At 44.9% G+C, this 16,910-nt stretch overlaps 2 protein-coding genes across 10 annotated transcripts in view; one reads left to right on the forward strand and one right to left on the reverse strand.

Moving 5' to 3' along the window:
- The window catches only part of RPS24 (ribosomal protein S24), a gene marked incomplete at its 3' end in the record, with an annotated part of 510,051 nt that extends 506,917 nt beyond the window's left edge, over positions 1 to 3,134 (reverse strand). For 4 of the 9 annotated variants that reach the window (XM_081234820.1, XM_081234817.1, XM_081234819.1 and 1 more), the window contains exons 1-3: positions 3,045 to 3,131; positions 1,435 to 1,500; positions 1,136 to 1,345 (exon numbers count right to left, since the gene is read on the reverse strand). In XM_081234820.1, coding sequence (XP_081090946.1) covers positions 1,136 to 1,345; positions 1,435 to 1,500; positions 3,045 to 3,047 — 279 coding nt within the window. In that variant the 5' untranslated portion in view covers positions 3,048 to 3,131. Of the gene's footprint in view, positions 1 to 1,135; positions 1,346 to 1,434; positions 1,501 to 3,044 lie in introns of all 9 variants that reach the window. The other 5 variants (XM_081234813.1, XM_081234814.1, XM_081234815.1 and 2 more) reach the window with 3 other exon arrangements.
- A 2,252-nt stretch (positions 3,135 to 5,386) lies between these two features.
- The window catches only part of POLR3A (RNA polymerase III subunit A), a 53,556-nt gene continuing 42,032 nt past the window's right edge, over positions 5,387 to 16,910 (forward strand). Inside the window, exons 1-8 of the mRNA XM_081227477.1 lie at positions 5,387 to 5,573; positions 8,503 to 8,638; positions 8,906 to 9,043; positions 10,974 to 11,145; positions 11,280 to 11,434; positions 16,098 to 16,337; positions 16,432 to 16,594; positions 16,771 to 16,907. Coding sequence (XP_081083603.1) covers positions 5,530 to 5,573; positions 8,503 to 8,638; positions 8,906 to 9,043; positions 10,974 to 11,145; positions 11,280 to 11,434; positions 16,098 to 16,337; positions 16,432 to 16,594; positions 16,771 to 16,907 — 1,185 coding nt within the window. The 5' untranslated portion in view covers positions 5,387 to 5,529. The remainder of the gene's footprint in view (positions 5,574 to 8,502; positions 8,639 to 8,905; positions 9,044 to 10,973; positions 11,146 to 11,279; positions 11,435 to 16,097; positions 16,338 to 16,431; positions 16,595 to 16,770; positions 16,908 to 16,910) is intronic.

The raw sequence follows: 16,910 nt of genomic DNA on the forward strand, positions 1-16,910 counted from the left end.
GAGAGATAGCACGAATAGAAAACAGCACAGGAAAAGTGTGCACTCAACGCTCCATGCATGCTGTTATGATTCTGAGCCTACAGTTCGCTAGGTCTCCACATTTTCAGGGTCTCTTCCATTTCAACTCCCTGTTTACTACTCATAGCTGACAGAGGAATCTTTCCCAAGAACTCTACACCCCCCCACGGAGACCGCATCCAGCTACCTATCTTCACTCTGCCCACTTCTGCATTTGCTCTTCCTGCTGCCTACGGGAATGCTCCCCAATCTTTACAAGGATCTCGGCTTCACTTCACCTCAGCCAGGTCTCCCAGACCACCCAATTAAAAGAGTGCAGCATCTATCTACCACATACCTATTCAATGGAAAGATTTTACCTAACAGCAAGGAGGAAAAAAAGTTAAAAGGGGGCAGGCACAAGAACTATTTCAAAGTAACAATCCATTTGCTCATTCACAATTTAGTATGTAAGCTAGGGAGTTTGCCCGGTCTACTGCTGTACAGTTGAGTCCTGAACAACTGCACAAATATGGGTGCCAACCCTCAACACAGTTGAATATCTGAGTATACCTTATAGCTGGCCCTCCACATCCACACTTCCCTTCACATCTGTGTAGTCAACCAACCTTGGATCGCTGTAATACAGATTTTACTACTGAAAAAAATCTGCGCTAAGTGGACCTTCATAATTCTAACCCGTGTTGTTCAACGGTCAACTGTAGGTCACTGTGTAGTGCTTGGTACTCAGGCAGTGATCCAAAAGCTTTCATGGTTCCTGGCAACCTATGAAGTTAAGCCCAAACTCAGATGTTTAGGAATAAAGATTTCACTTAATTTGGTGCCAACCTACCTTTCTAAACTCATCCCCCTACCTACTTCCAGTTCCTACCTCCAGGAGCATTGCTTTACCTGCTCTTCTAGACACAGATCAAATGTCACCTCCTCAAATCCTGCAGACCCCATTCTGAACTGTACTCTGTGTATTTATCAAAGAATCTTTTCTCTCAACCCCTTAAGAGTTCTTTAGTATGTTGTCCCCCTGCAGACTGCTTGCTTTTGCTCATTCCACTGCACCCACAACACAATGTTACTGAAAAAATGTCTTTAGCAGCTGTTGAACAGAGAGGACACCTACTCTTGCAAGCCTGTGTTTGGGCTCATTCTTCTTTGCGTAATCCAAGGAATCGTAAATCATGCCAAAGCCAGTTGTCTTGCCACCACCAAAATGGGTTCGGAATCCGAACACAAAGATGACATCTGGTGTGGTCTTGTACATTTTGGCTAGTTTTTCCCGAATTTCTGTCTTAGGTACTGTTGCCTTCCCAGGATGAAGGACATCGATGACCTAAAAAGATTACCAAGTTTAGTGTTTATTATAATGAAATACATCTTCAAAACTGAATAACAACCAACCTTTGACGTACCCTTCCTTACCATTTGTTTCCGCTGAAGTAGTCGGTTGGTCATGAACTTCCTTGTCCGGATAGTTACCGTGTCGTTCTGAAAACATAACAACACTCATTAGTAAAACTAGTCAACCTTTTCTTGACCCGCTGTGATTTTCCAAGAGCTAGAATTGCAATGTCCAAATCAGTAGACCCTGTGGCTCTCCATCTGTGGATAATTAAAAATAAACAACATTTAAAACGCAATTCCTCAGCTGCAGGAACCACATTTCAAATACTCAGGAGTCACATGGATTAGTGGCAAGAAAGCTTCAATAAAAGAAAAAAAGAAAAAAATGCACAAATTCCCATCTCCTCCTAACCCACTTAGCACAGTGCCTAACTCACAGGTCACCCCATCACAAAAACAGCATCAAGAAAACACGCTCAACAGCCACATTCTGAATCTGTCAAGATTTTAAATCTGGAAACGCCTTACTTCACTTCATTACAGAAATCACTCTGCAGCAAGGTTTCTCAAACCTCTGATATTTCGGTCCAGCTACTTCTGTGCTGTGGGGACTGTCCAGTGCATTTTAGACTGTTTAGCAGCATCTTTGACCTCTAACCACTTGATGCCGGTAGCACCCGCGCTTCCCAGTTGTAACCAAGAATGTATCCAGATTTTGTCAACTGTCCCCTCAGAGGCAAAAATCACCCCCAGTTAAAGCCTACCTCTCTGGAGTAAAGCTGTGATTCTATAAATGTTATTGTCACGGCACCCTGTTTATTGCATCCTGCACAGATGTGACAAGCATTGCACCACCTCCTTGTAAACTATCCTTTTTGAATGACCAACGCTACACCCCACAAAAAAACTGTACCCTTCTGAATGGCCCCGTTGCTCTTTTACACTGAGTGACTACCATGGAATGTAGGCATTCAGCGTGCTTACACTGACTAAAAATTTCACCAAAAAGGAAAAGAAGAGCTCTCATAGTAGACTGATTGCTAATTTTCGACTGCAGTCTGAAAAACCACACCACACTAAGTTCACTTCAACAATATTCAATTTTTGAAAGTAAGGGTCAAGGGAAAAACAGCTCGCAGATAAAGTGGGGTTAAAAACAGGTGAACCTTCTAATGAACTAATCATGACAGGGAAAGCCTCAAAGTGGCTCCTCTTCCCGGGGCCTGTTTCCCCTCTGTGAAACAAGACGATCCATTCGGCTGACAATATTCTAGCTTACACGAGGGAACGGTTTCAGTCGTCGCAACACGCCCGGGCGCTGCCGACACCCTCTTCTCCTCCTGAGCTGCCTTCACCGGCGAACCGCCTACCCCAAATTAAGCGTTCAAGTGCGATGTGTCTCTCCTCACCCTACCCCACCCCACCCACTAGACTCCACGAAGCCGACAAACACCGCAGCCGCTCTCGCAGTCCCCATTCCGTGGACTCGGAAGCCCGGCATGTCTGGGTCGACAGCGCAGCCCGGACTCGCCGCCGGCGGCTCCCCGGCCCTCGGCAACCGGCCTCCGTCAGACACGGCCAGGGAAGAGCAATCGGGCTTCGGGCGGCCGTAGTGCTAATGGCGGGACCAGGGGACGGAGGATGGCTCAGATATACATCGGATGATCCCTGGATCCGCGGAGACTCACCATAATGGCGGCTAACCTTCAAGCAGCCAGGAAGGAAAAGAGAACTATCTTCCGCCGGCCAATCATATCAACGCTCACGGAAGGACCCCGGGAGACGCCGGCGTGGGGGCGTGGCCAGACCGCGAGGCCGACCGCGCTAATGCCTGATTGAAAGTGTTTAAGACCTGGTCTCGGGCCTCCCTGGTGGCGCAGTGGTTGAGAGTCCGCCTGCCGATGCAGGGGATACGGGTTCGTGCCCCGGTCTGGGAGGATCCCATATGCCGCGGAGCGGCTGGGCCCGTGAGCCATGGCCTCTGGGCCTGCGCGTCCGGAGCCTGTGCTCCGCAACGGGAGAGGCCACAACAGTGAGAGGCCCGCATACCGCAAAAAGAAAAAAAAAAAAAAAAAAAAAAAAAAAAGACCTGGTCTCTTCGCTCTTTCGCCACACCCCCGGAACGTGAACGGCCAATCCGGAGGGGGAACAGTTTGGGCCGACCAGGTTTACGCAAGCACGTGTTCCACTTCAATTCATTATCTTGAACTGTCACTACTTAAAATTCCGGTAAACCGGATTAAAGTTAAATCCCCTCCACCCGCGTTAGAGGTTGGTAAAGCTCGAAGGCATCCTTGGAGGTCCTCTCGACCAGCCTCCTCATTTTACTGATAGGGAAACTGCAGAAACCCGGACTCAAACTTTTATTTCAAGTACGCAAAACTGTCCGTTTTAATTTATTGCTATTTAATTTATTTATTTTTTCTGAGCTTAGAGAATCTGATTTTCTAATTAAAAATTAAAAATTCTTTAATTTGTCTTTTTCTGAAAAATCTTAATCCCTACAAAAGTGAGCTTTTTTTTTTTTTTTTTTCTGTACGCGGGTCTCTCACTGTTGTGGCCTCTCCCGTTGCGGAGCACAGGCTCCGGACGCGCAGGCCCAGCGGCCGTGGCTCACGGGCCCAGCTGCTCCGCGGCATGTGGGATCTTCCCAGACCGGGGCACGAACCCGTGTCCCCTGCATCGGCAGGCGGAGTCTCAACCACCGCGCCACCAGGGAGGCCCCAAAAGTGATCTTTTAATAAGTATCTGCTTGATACAGAAATTTGTTAGTTTACAGTGAGACATACGTGTAACAATAAAGAACATAAGCATACAGGTTCAGAGACCGACAAATCAGGTTGCAGGCTTTTGAGAGCAGCTTTGCTATATTCTTCAGAATAATAAGAATAGTTAATATTCATTGAATGACTGCTATGTGTCTGTTACTTTCTGATTACTTTTACCTTTATTTTGCCATTTAACCTTCCCACCAACTCTAAGAATTAGGGTACATATTACTTATCCCTTTTATAGATGGGGAAACTATGACAGCACGAGGTTAAGGAACTTTCCCAAGGTCGCTCAACTTTTAAGCAGTAGTGTCTAAACACCCATGCATACTGTGGTTCCAGAACCTTTGTTTTTAACTTCTAGATAATGAAAATCACTCACCAAATCTTCAAAGACATATTGATTAACTGCTGAAATAGGAAAATCTGGTTTGCTTTCCTTTCTGTCTGTGACATATGTGTTTTACTAGTGGGGATCCATAAAGTCTGAAGACAGCATCCCTTAAAATTCAAAAGTGTTGAACCACTTTATTGGGTTCTGTTTAGAGTTCCTCACAAATAGTAAAGAAGTAAGTTTCAGGTTCTCTAGCACTGAGTCCTATGGTGGAATGGTTTTCTCTCTAGTATCATGCGCTAAGATGTCACACTAGGATCACCTCCCACAGGGTGTGAGGTGTGAGATAAGAAATTTATTTCCTCAGTACATGAATAATCACTTCCTATTCTCCCTTCATCTTGTTTCCCTAGCTCAGCATGGCTCACTTTTCACACTAAACTCACAGATTTTCATCTTCTGTTTTTGTAATCAATAAGTTTAATTCTTCTTCTTTTTCAAAATAACTTTGTGAACTGGAGTTGCATGCATGGCCGTGTTTTCTGCCCTGTTTACTTCCTTTGTTGATAATCTAGATGAAGTCCTCTGTTCCTTGGGCAAGTTCATTTTAGCCTCTACCTTTCCTTAAATAATTAGAGGCTCTTAATTAAGATGGTATTGATGTTGGTAAGATGATTTTCCATTGTATGCAATTTTTGGCTCTCTGGTTTTCTAAAAGTTTTGAGGCGGGGGTTGTAGTTTCTTTGCAGGTGTTAGGTGACAAGAAGAAATGGACCGGAAACTGGACTTTGAAAATACCATGCAGGTTTCGGTACAGTTTCAAGGAGGTGCCGCCAGATGGCAGTGTAGAGAGAAGGCGAAAAGCGGCGTGTTCGAAGCCTCTCTTAACAGAAGCGCCGGCGAGTAGCGGAAGTGGAGGCGGGCACGTGGGGCGAGCTACGGTGGCCGAAAAAGTGCCGGGGATGTGTTAGCAACCAGTCAAGAATTAGTCCCGGGGGCGTGCGGTGAGCGTCGTATTTCTAATCTAGCTCAGCGAGTCTCGAGGAGGGAGCCCCGGCAGCCGTCACCATGGTGAAGGAGCAGTTCCGGGAGACGGATGTGGCCAAGAAAATGTAAGATGGAGCAAAACTCCCCAAAGGGCAGAGAAATTAGGAGCAGAGGGGTCCGAGGTCAGGGAAGGGTCAGAGGTGAGGTCGGTTGGAAGGGAAGGGCCAGGAATCAGTGGGAGGTGTGGGCACAGCTCAGGAGTATCGGGTTAGATTAATGGATATTGATCGGGCAGAGGGCTTTCAGGACCTGGGGAACCCAGGCCAGGGGTGGTTCCTTGGGCGGAGAAGGGGGGATGTGGTGGGAACCTGAGGGATGTGGTGGGAACTTTGGCGATCCGTGCACCATGGGCCGAAGCTCGAATTCTCCTGAGGGGAGACGGTGACCACTTTCAGCGAATCTTTGGTCATTGCAATGAATGGGAGCAACCTGGGGCGGGGACTCATTTTGCTGCAGAGCACATGACACGGAGGTAGTATTTGCTGACCAAAAGAATGGAGTTGCCAGCTGGAGAGCTGTACCACAGGCAGATGGATAGCAGTCTCAGAAATGAGGCTGTTATTCTGGACCTTCTTTAGAGCTAATTTAGTAGGCCACAGCCTCTCCTTAGACCTTCCAGTAGAGAAACAAATCTGGCCCCGAAGATAGACATGATGATACGACATGAGTAAGACCTTACTGCCTAGTCTAGCTGGAGAAGGTAGACGAGTCAACGTTGGATAGGACAAGTGCGAGGACAAGGGTAGGCATAGGGGGTTCTGACAGCACAGGTGGGCAAGGGGTTCAGGCAGAACAGCCTTCTTCCAGGAGCTTACAGGAGGGAGAAAGTATAGTGAATGGAAGGAAGCAGATTTGAAGCTTTGTTTCAGAGCCATCTTGCAGGCAGTGAGGAATCTTTTTTTTTTCTTTAATTGAAGTATAGTTGATTTACAATGTTGTGTTAGTTTCGGGTGTACCGCACAGTGATTCAATTTTATATATATATTCTGTTTTAGGTTCTTTTCCCTTATTGGCTATTACAAAATGTTGAGTATAGTTCCCTGTGCTATACAGTAGGTTCTTGTTGGTTATCTATTTTATACATAGTATGTGTATACTTTAATCTCAAACTCCTAATTTATCCCTCCCCTGCTTTCCCTTTGGGAACCATAAGTTTGTTTTCTATGTCTGTGGGTCTATTTCTGTTTTGTTTTTTTGTTTTTTTGTTTTGTTTTTTTGTTTTAATTTATTTTTGGCTGCATTGGGTCTTTGTTGCTGCACGCGGGCTTTCTCTAGTTGCGTCCAGCAGGGGCTACTCTTTGTTGCGGTGCGCAGGCTTCTCATTGCTGTGGCTTCTCTTGTTGCGGAGCATGGGCTCGAGGCGCACAAGCTTCAGTAGTTGCAGCACGCGGGCTCAGTAGTTGTGGCTCATGAGCTCTAGAGCACAGGCTCAGTTGTTGTGGCTCACGGACTCTAGGCGCGAGGGCTTCTGTAGTTGTGTCTCGCGGGCTCTGGAGCACAGGGTCAGTAGTTGTGGCGCACGGGCTTAGTTGCTCCACGGCATGTGGGATCTTCCCAGACCAGGGCTCGAACCTGTGTCCCCTGAATTGGCAGGCGGATTCTTAACCAATGCCCCACCAGGGGAGTCCTATTTCTATTTGGTAAATAAGTTTATTTGTATCTTTTTTTTCCCCCACATATGAGCAATATCATGTGATATTTGTCTTTCTCTGGCTTACTTCACTTAGGATAATCTCTAGATCCATCCATGTTGCTGCAAATGGCATTATTTCTTTCTTTTTTATGGCTAATATTTCACTGTGTGGGTGTGTTTGTATATATATATATATATATATATATATATATATATATATATATATATATATATATATTTATATATATCTACAGCACATCTTCATCCATTCATCTGTTGATGGACATTTAGGTTGCTTCTATGTCTTGGCTATTGTAAATAGTGCTGCAATGAACATTGGGGTGCATGTATCCTTTTGAATTATGGATTTCTCCAGATATATGCCCAGGAGTGGGATGGCAGGAACATATGTAGCTCTATTTTTAGTTTTTTAAGGAACCTCCATACTGTTCTCTATAGTGGCTGTACCAATTTACATTCCCACCAACAGTGTAGGAGGGTTCCTTTTTCTCCACACCCACTCCGGCATTTATTATTTGTAGACTTTTTGATGATGGCCATTCTCTCAGTTTGAGGGGTGTGAAATTGACAGGATTGCTAGGGATAGGTAAGGGAGAAATGAGATTGACACACAGAATTTCTTGCTTGGGCAGTCTTACAGCTGGCTCCCTCTTATTAAGAATTCAGTGGAAATGTCAATTTTCCAGACTTTCTGACCACACGACATAGTATCCTCAGACTCTCCTCTACCACTTCACGTCATTTTCCTTCCCTGCATCTATTCACTTTTGTGTATCTATTTGTTTATTCTCTGTCTTACCCTCCCTGAAATTGAGCCCCATGTTGGCAGGGAATTCCCTGTCTTATCTAATCTGTATCCTCAGCCCCTCAGGATGGTGCCTGGCACATCATACGTAAACCCCCAGTTTGTTTTGGAAAATGAACAAGGAACAGATTTGGGAGAGAAAGTTCTGGGTTTTGTTTTAGATGTGCTGAGTTTGAGGTGCCTGTTAACTGTCCAGAAGGAGTATCTGTATGGTCTCCAGCTGAGCAGAGGTAGCTGGCCTGCAGATAGAGATTAGACAGACACCACTCAGAAAGAATGTGTAGAATGAAAAAAGTTTGAGGGTTGTAACCCTAGGTAGGGAGAGATGCCAATAGTTAAGAGAAGGCGGTAGAAGAGACCACAGAAGAAACTTAAGAGGGAACGAGTCAGCAGGATGAAGTGATATTTAATAATGAGAGAGCAGAGCCTATAGGGAGTTGGAAGGATAAGGTTGCTTATGGTGGGTCATATGCATAAATGCTATTTTTGGTAAGTGGTTTTGATGTAACTGTTCCCCTATCTCTTTCCATTCCAGAAGCCACATCTGTTTTGGAATGAAGTCAGCTGAGGAGATGCGCCAGCAGGCTCACATCCAGGTTGTGAGTAAGAACCTGTATAGCCAGGACAACAACCATGCCCCACTGCTATATGGGGTGCTTGACCACAGGATGGTAAGACCCCTGCCCTTCCTGGTTCCATGTGTTTTGACTTGCTGATGAAACCGGTGACTTACCAAAGAGGAAGAAGCAAGGGCTTCCTTCCACCTCCCCCATTCCCCTGCGCCTCTCAGGGACTCCAGCCTCCTTTGGTCAGGCGGATGTGAATACCCTGCAGTTTCCCAGGTGATTCTGACTCTGAGTCCCCTGGTCACCTGTGAGGACTGGTCCCACTTTCCTGTCCACTGGTCTCCATTGATTATGGTGTGCTTTTATCCACAGGGTACGAGTGAGAAGGACCGTCCTTGTGAAACCTGTGGGAAGAACTTGGCTGACTGCCTGGGCCACTACGGGTACATTGACTTGGAATTGCCATGTTTTCATGTGGGGTACTTCCGAGCAGTCATAGGCATCTTACAGGTAAGCATGTATGTGTTCATCTCCAAAGCATAAACCTGGGAGTTATTGATCTAGGGACATTAGAGTGAGCTTGGGAATGATGAGTGGTGGGAGATACATGTAGAGAACATTTTTATACTAAACACAATATTTCATCTTAAAGTTAAATTGCTTAAAGATTCTTTTTCCTTGGTTTTCCTTGAATAGGTGGTAGATATGCATTGTAAAAAATATTAGTAATTCAAGCAGTACAGAACAGCATGAAAAAGAAAAAAATAGTTAACAAAAACGCCACCAGCTGGCTATGACTATGGCCAGCATTCTGGTGAACATGGGCTGCCTTTGCGTGTCTTCATGTAGATCTGTACATTGTAGTTAAGTGTCCTGGGCAAGGGGTGGTGGTGACTTTTTTAAAAAAGAAGAGACTTAGAAAAAAATCTTACTGGCCAAAGCTCAGGAGATCATATCAAAAAAGTTTGTTTTAAAGGAATTGAAAGTTCCCAGGCTCCAAAAGTTGTAAGATGTTCTACTCATGGTCCCCCAGGACCAGAAGGCAACCGTATTTCAGATGTACCACTTCTAGATAGTCCCAGTCCCTGGCCATGTTCTTCATTGCCTGCTCCTTCCGTGGTAGCCCCAGTCACTTTTGCATCTATTGTAGAAGAAGAGCTACAGCAGGAAGCAGCTCTTATCAGAAGTTGAAAAAAACCTTGGCTTTGATTCAGATTGAGGAGCGTGCAGTACAAGATTTATTAGCTTTCTATGAAGCATTTGGCAACCCTGATGAGTTTGTCATTGTTGAAAGGACACTGCAGGGACCACTGGCAGTACCTATGTGGAATAAGCATGGATGCTAGTTCAGCATAGAGTTGAGATACAATTTTCATAAGTTGTGATTGTTATAAATAAATGCTATGGGAAAAGAGTTCTTACAAATTTGGTAACAGATCATTCTAGATAGAATAAGAAAGGATTTAATTTCTTTACTGAATTTTAAGCATATACTGTTTGTATGATTAAAACGAAATTCCTCAGAATTGTGATTTTAGTAACCTTTTATGTAAAAATGTGTGAGAGGAAAAACTTACTAGGTTAAGTTTAAATAAAACTATTTCTTCTGAATAGTCCTAAAAGGAAAACATGAGTGATTGAAGTGTAAAATTTAAGAGTGATGCATTAAAAATAACTTTCCGTTTGAGAATTTGGGATAAATAATTTAGAAGATTTTTGCCAAATATCTCTTTTTTTTTAGTATGACATTCATGAACTTAAGGTAGGAGCATCAGCCATTACTTTTGATCCATTAATGGCCAAAATTTTGTGTTTGCTCTAGTAGTTATGCCTCCATCTTGTGTCTTTTTTCATCAGGCTTTGAATGTTCTGGCCTGATTTTTAAAGCTTGAGCTGCTTGAATGCCATATTATTTCGGTTTGAAAGCACATTCTCCATTTTGCATTGAACTGTGGAGTATGGTGGAAAGGAAATAAGAATACTATTCTGAGCAGCTTAGTCTAGGATAATAGTTCCTTATAAGATTTGGAGTCATTGTGGGGATTGTTTTTGGATGGGGAGAGGAGACCTTATAAAAGCCTTACTGTGAGAGAATCCATTTCTGAAAGTGTTAAAATTTTCTAAGATAAATGCTTAATTATAAAAAAAATAATAGGGGCTTCCCTGGTGGCGCAGTGGTTGAGAGTCCGCCTGCCGATGCAGGGGACATGGGTTCGTGCCCCGGTCCGGGAAGATCCCACATGCCGCGGAGCGGCTGGGCCCGTGAGCCATGGCCGCTGAGCCCGCGCGTCCGGAGCCTGTGCTCAGCAGCAGCGGGAGAGGCCACAGCGGTGAGAGGCCCGCGTACTGAAAAAAAAAAAAAGAATAATAATAATAATAAAAAGAAAAGACTTTGTCATCCTCTCTTATCCTTTTACCTGTTTTGTTTAATTTTTAAAAGATGATCTGTAAAACCTGCTGCCACATCATGCTGTCCCAGGAGGAGAAGAAGCAGTTTCTGGATTATCTCAAGAGGCCCGGCCTGACTTACCTCCAGAAGCGAGGGCTGAAGAAGAAAATCTCTGATAAATGCCGGAAGAAGAACACGTGCCATCATTGTGGCGCCTTTAATGGTGAGTGGAATGCACCTCTCATCTTTCATTGTGGTGGCAGTTTCTGTAACTGCATTTCCTAGACCACAACCTCAGGCCAGCCTAACCAAGAGCCTGATTTTTCCAACCATGGTAAAATAAATTAACTCTTACAGGTACTGTAAAGAAATGCGGGTTACTGAAGATAATCCATGAGAAATACAAGACCAACAAGAAAATGGTGGATCCTATCGTGTCAAATTTCCTTCAGTCCTTCGAAACCGCCATCGAGCATAACAAAGAAGTAGAGCCTCTACTGGGGAGGGCACAGGTGAGCCTGGAATGCAAGCCTGCCTCCCTCTGCATTGAATGTCCTCTCTCTCCCCCTCTGGGTACACAGCTTCCTCCAGAATGAGAGGTCCCCTGGAGCTAGATCTCCGGGAGTACTCCACATGACAGGCATTCATCTGGCACTAAGTTCAATGTGCACCAGCCTCGTAACTAACACATTTTTAATTGTACAGGTAACACGCGTTACATTTTCATTGTAGAAGACTGTAAAATTATAGCTGTGTAGGGCATACACTGAGCGATCCTGTTTCTCACATGCATAATGACATAGAAGAATTTGTAGGTACTTTACCTGGCACAAATTTAATTAGTAGAATTTTATGAAGTGTCTTGTTCTGAATTTGATTAGCACTTAAGTCACTTGGTACCTTCTAGAATTGTTAGTATACCAAACTAAGAAATTAGTTGAGTGGCTGCTGAGTACCAAACTGTCAGACCTGCGGGGGAGCATCAGGAACTGCAAGGCAGTGGGTCTGTGCTCACGGATCCCACGGTTTAGATGTGTCGTAGGTCAGTAATCTGTGAAAACATAGCTAATACCATGGGGCACAGTGCCAACTGTCACAGGAATGGCAAGGACAGTGAGTTCAGTGGGAAATCTGGAGGAATATGTCACTTCGGACTTGGTTAGGGAGGACTGTGAAGAAAGGTATGGTTTGTTCTGGTCCTTAAACTTGAGTAGGGTTTAGAGAGTCAAGGGCAACGAGCTCAGCACGTGCAGGTGGCAGCGCTCAGGCTTGTTCTGAAGCTGAGGTTCTGTTTGAAAGTCCTGACGGCGCTAATAAAAGCACCTTGCATGTAGTGACTGCTTTTGCCTTCCAACACTGTTCGAAGTTCTTTCTGTGGATTGCCTTGTATTTAATCCTCACAGCAGCCATGCAGCAGAGTCGCCCAAGATAACAGTAAGCGGTGGGGGGAGAGTCCTAGCCAAGGCCATTGGAGCATAGCCTGTGCTGTAGGAAGGATGAACAGCTGAGTCTGCTTTCCAGAGAGCATCCCACTCTGGGGAATGTGGAGCCACTGAGGTTTTGAGCAGGGAAGGGACATGAATAAATAACGAAATTTTAGAAGAGCCTGATTGCTCATTAGAAGACACCATTACAAAAATGAAAAAGCAGGTCACAGAGTGCGAGCAAATAGTCACACTTCATTTGTCTGATAAAGGACTCTCATGTCCAGAATATAGGACACAGTTCTTATAAATCAGTAAGGGGGGGAACCCGAATTTTTTTTTTTTTATTTTATTTATTTATTTTTGGCTGCACCACACGGCATACAGGATCTTAGTTCCCTGACCAGGGATCGAACCCGTTCCTCCTGCAGTGGAAGGGCAGAGTCTTAACCACTGGACCGCCAGGGAAGTCCCAGAAAACCCCGATTTTTGAAAGCAGAAGCAAGACTTGAATTGGCACTTCACAAGAGGTTATATTCAAATGGCCAATCAATAGATGAAAAGTTCAATGTTATCAATCATCAAGGAAATACTAATTAAAACTACACACACACATACCCTCTCAGAAAAATTAAAATGTAAAACAACTAAAAACCGAGTGCTGGCAAGGATCTGAAGCAGCTGGCCCTCCTACATTGATGGTGGCCGTGTGAAACATTTCCACCACTCCAAACAACAGTTTGACAATTCCTTATAAAATAAGACCCACACTCACCCTGTGATCCAGCAGCTTTACTCTTAGGTGTAATACCAAGAGAGATGGGTGCATATGTCCACAGAAATATTTGTACAAGTATGTTCATTACAGCTTTATTAATAAAAGCCGGAATTAGAAACAGCCCAGATGCCTGTCAACAGGAGAATGTAGAAATTGTCACAGATCTACACAATGGGATAGTATCTCGAAATGAAAGAAATGAGCTGACACACACAGCCTGGCTGAATCTCAGGATCCTGCTGAGAGGAGGCAGCTATATACAAGAGAGTACAAAGCGTATGATTCCATTTAGACCAAGTCCAAGAACAGGCAAGACTGATCTGGGGTGAGGGCTTAGTACTGACTGGGAAAGGGGGTATCGGTATTTTCTGGAGAGAGGGGCATATTCTTTATTTGATTTGAATGGTGGTATATGTGTACCAGTGTATACATGTAAAAATTTATCAATCTCTTTAAGATTTGTGCAATTTTCTGTATTTAAATTATGCCTTGATTTGGGGGATGGGGATGCAAAAAGAAAACAGATCCTGATCCTGGGTAGGTAGTGATAGTGGAGCCAGGGGCAGAGTCATCGTATGCAGTCAGAATGGACAGGAATTGATGACCAGCCACTGTAGCGCTGGGAGTGAGAGGGTGGTCAGAGGCAAGCGGGTGCCCATGCACAAGCATCTGGAAACATGGTAGTTCTCCTGGAAATGGGGGAGGGCATCAGCAGTGCATTCCAGTGAAGATGTCTTCAAGGCAGTTAGAACTAGGCTCCTGCAGAGGAAGTGAAGGTGCATGCAGGCTGAGAAAGTGGATCTTGTCCTTCTACTGTCATGAGTGTAGAAGAATTCTACCTTCCAGGCTGATGGCGGTGTAGAAAACAGTCAGAAGCCTGGCTGGCAGCCTTGTCAGTGAGCCTGAGGGGTGCCCCAGCTCTCTGGGGTGTGGCCTTACTTGCATCCTCCCCTGCTGCTCTGAGATCAACCTGCCTGACATCCACTACCACTTTCCCCTGCCAGCTCTCTGCCTGGAGCCCTGCGGCCACTGTCCTTACTTGCTGGGGACCGCTTCTCTGCTCAACACACTCTGCAATACAATTATCTTCTGGGGCCTGGGAGGCATCTTATTTGGAAAAGTCTCCAAGTGACTAGGCCCAGGAGGTGACCCCCTCGCACTTAGCAGTCACTTGTCTTGCACATCTAGCTTGCCTCTCAGGGTGTCCCCCACTGCCACCGTCTCCCTGTCCACCCCAGCCCACCTGACCCAGGCGACACCCTAGACGTGGTTTAGGGTGGTGGTTAAGAGCTTTGGCTTTGGGGTCAGACAGACCTGAGATTAGAGCCCAGCTCTGCCGCTTATTTATTCTGTGACCTTAGACATGCGACCCAACCTGGACTTGACAAAAACTCCGGACTCTATCCCCAGAAGACTAACATATATCCATTCCCAATTTTAATACAAATCCAGGGGGTGGTGGACCTGCAGATAAGAGTCTCTCCATAGATGGCATCGTCCCTGCAGACTGAGCGTTGGCTGCCCTGGCTGATGTCCTTCTGGCTGTGTCGCCTCACCACCACCCGAGGCAGCCACGCTGCATTGCTAGAGAACTCAAGCTGTTAGGGTATTCCGCCATGTACACAGCTGAGCCCTGCTCTCCTGTCCATCAGTCCCTGACTTCTGTTTCCTGGCACGTAACAATAAGTCAGCAGCCTCTTCCACGTGCCTCTTGGGATGCAGTTGTTCTATCACTCTTGAGTAACTGCTCTTGCTGAGAACTGGTTTCCAGGCTCCTGCCAGTCCTCCTGCCTTCCTTGCCTTCCTGGATGGCCTCCAGCTCCAAGATGTTCTCATCTAGGACTGACTGTGGTACTGCAGGTGACATCTGGCCTTCATGCCGTTCTAGAATTCTATTCGTTTTAGACTTCCTCCCTGATTGCTTCTGGTGGCAGCGAGGTGCCCGTCACTGGGAGACAGGGATGCTGAGGAGGACATTCTTCTCTGGACAGGGACCCAGACCAGAAAACCTCTGGAGGGATTCCTAGAAGAACCCAGCTGCACTGCCATCTCCTCCAGGGCGGGACCACAGAAACTTTTCATTGGCAGCGTTCTAAGAGCAGTAGCCGGCTGTTCAAATGTTTCTTCCTTAACTTTGTTCCCCTTCTCATTAAGTTATTGCATAGCAAATGCTGCTTATAACATACAGTCTCAGTCACAATCTTTGATCCCAAGAAAATTTAATAACCAGCAACAACACAATCTGACCATTCTTAGCTGTGATGTTTGAATATCTATGATAATTTACATAGTTCTTATGAGTAAGTTGTTAGAGCCTAGCACTTCTATTAAGTGAAGTTAATACAAAGACAATATAAATATAAGTTCACTACAGAAAGTTTAACTGTAAAAAAAGAAGCAAAAAGATGATAATTCCACTCATCTAAAGACAGCCCTGTTCACACCTTGGTAAACTCTTCCATTTCCTCTTTTCTGTATAGATGTATGTTTTCCCCCAAATTAGATCACATCATAAACATACTTATCTCATTTACCAGTATTTTGTGAACACCTTTCATGGCAGTAGCCACATTTCCGTAGCTTCTTTTTTGTTTGTTTTTAATAGCTTCATAGTTTTCCATGTATGGATGTACCATGATTTTATTGACTCAGTCACCTGTCAGGCTGTTTCCAGCTTTTCACCATTAAGAACAGCTTTAGTGAACATCCTTGTAGCTGAATCTTTGTGTTAATTTCTAAAATCATACCCTTTGGAATAATTACGAGGAGTGGAATTGTTGGCTTAAATTATTGGAATAAAAGGCATGAACATTTTTAGGGCTCTTGCAACGTAGCATGTTATCAGAAGTCTCTGTCATCACTTGTGTGTATTATCATTTAAGTGGCAGATAGGTTAGAGGACATGCAGAAGTAAACCTTTGCCTAAGCTGTGGAAAACCAACATGTATCTCCTTCCTTCCCTCCTTTCCACAGGAAAACTTGAATCCCTTAATAGTTCTGAATTTATTTAAACGAATCCCAGCTGAAGATGTCCCTCTACTTCTGATGAATCCAGAAGCTGGAAAGCCCTCCGATTTGATTCTCACACGACTTTTAGTGCCCCCTCTGTGTATTAGACCCTCTGTCGTGAGTGATTTGAAGTCTGGCACCAATGAAGATGATCTGACGATGAAATTGACAGAAATCATTTTCCTAAATGATGTCATTAAAAAGGTCAGTGCTTCCCATTAGCATGAAAACAGAAGTGTCTGATGGAGAAAGTCAAATGGACCAGGCTTATTTGTGTTTATCCTCTGCTTATTCTTAGCATCGGATATCAGGAGCTAAGACCCAGATGATCATGGAAGACTGGGATTTCCTGCAGCTGCAGTGCGCCCTCTACATTAACAGTGAGCTCTCAGGCATTCCCCTCAACATGGCGCCCAAGAAATGGACCAGAGGGTTCGTCCAGCGCCTGAAGGGAAAACAGGGTACGTGTCCAAAGATGTGTGCAGGAGACGGTCTACTGCCTTTGTTTCATTTTGGGGAACGTATGTCCAGCTTATCTAGTTGGAGGTCACGGGCTGTCCTTGGGCTTTCTGGTCACATTGCCCCCAACAGCACACGTTGTACCTTGGAGGCCTGTGATATATTTTTATTTATTTAGGTCGATTTAGAGGCAATCTCTCAGGAAAAAGAGTGGATTTTTCTGGCAGAACAGTCATCTCACCTGACCCCAACCTCCGAATTGATGAGGTAGCTGTGCCAGTTCATGTGGCCAAAATTCTAACTTTTCCTGAGAAGGTA

The sequence above is a fragment of the Mesoplodon bidens genome, assembly GCF_964165515.1.
Source record: "Mesoplodon bidens genome assembly, chromosome: 1".
NCBI lineage: Eukaryota > Metazoa > Chordata > Mammalia > Artiodactyla > Ziphiidae > Mesoplodon > Mesoplodon bidens.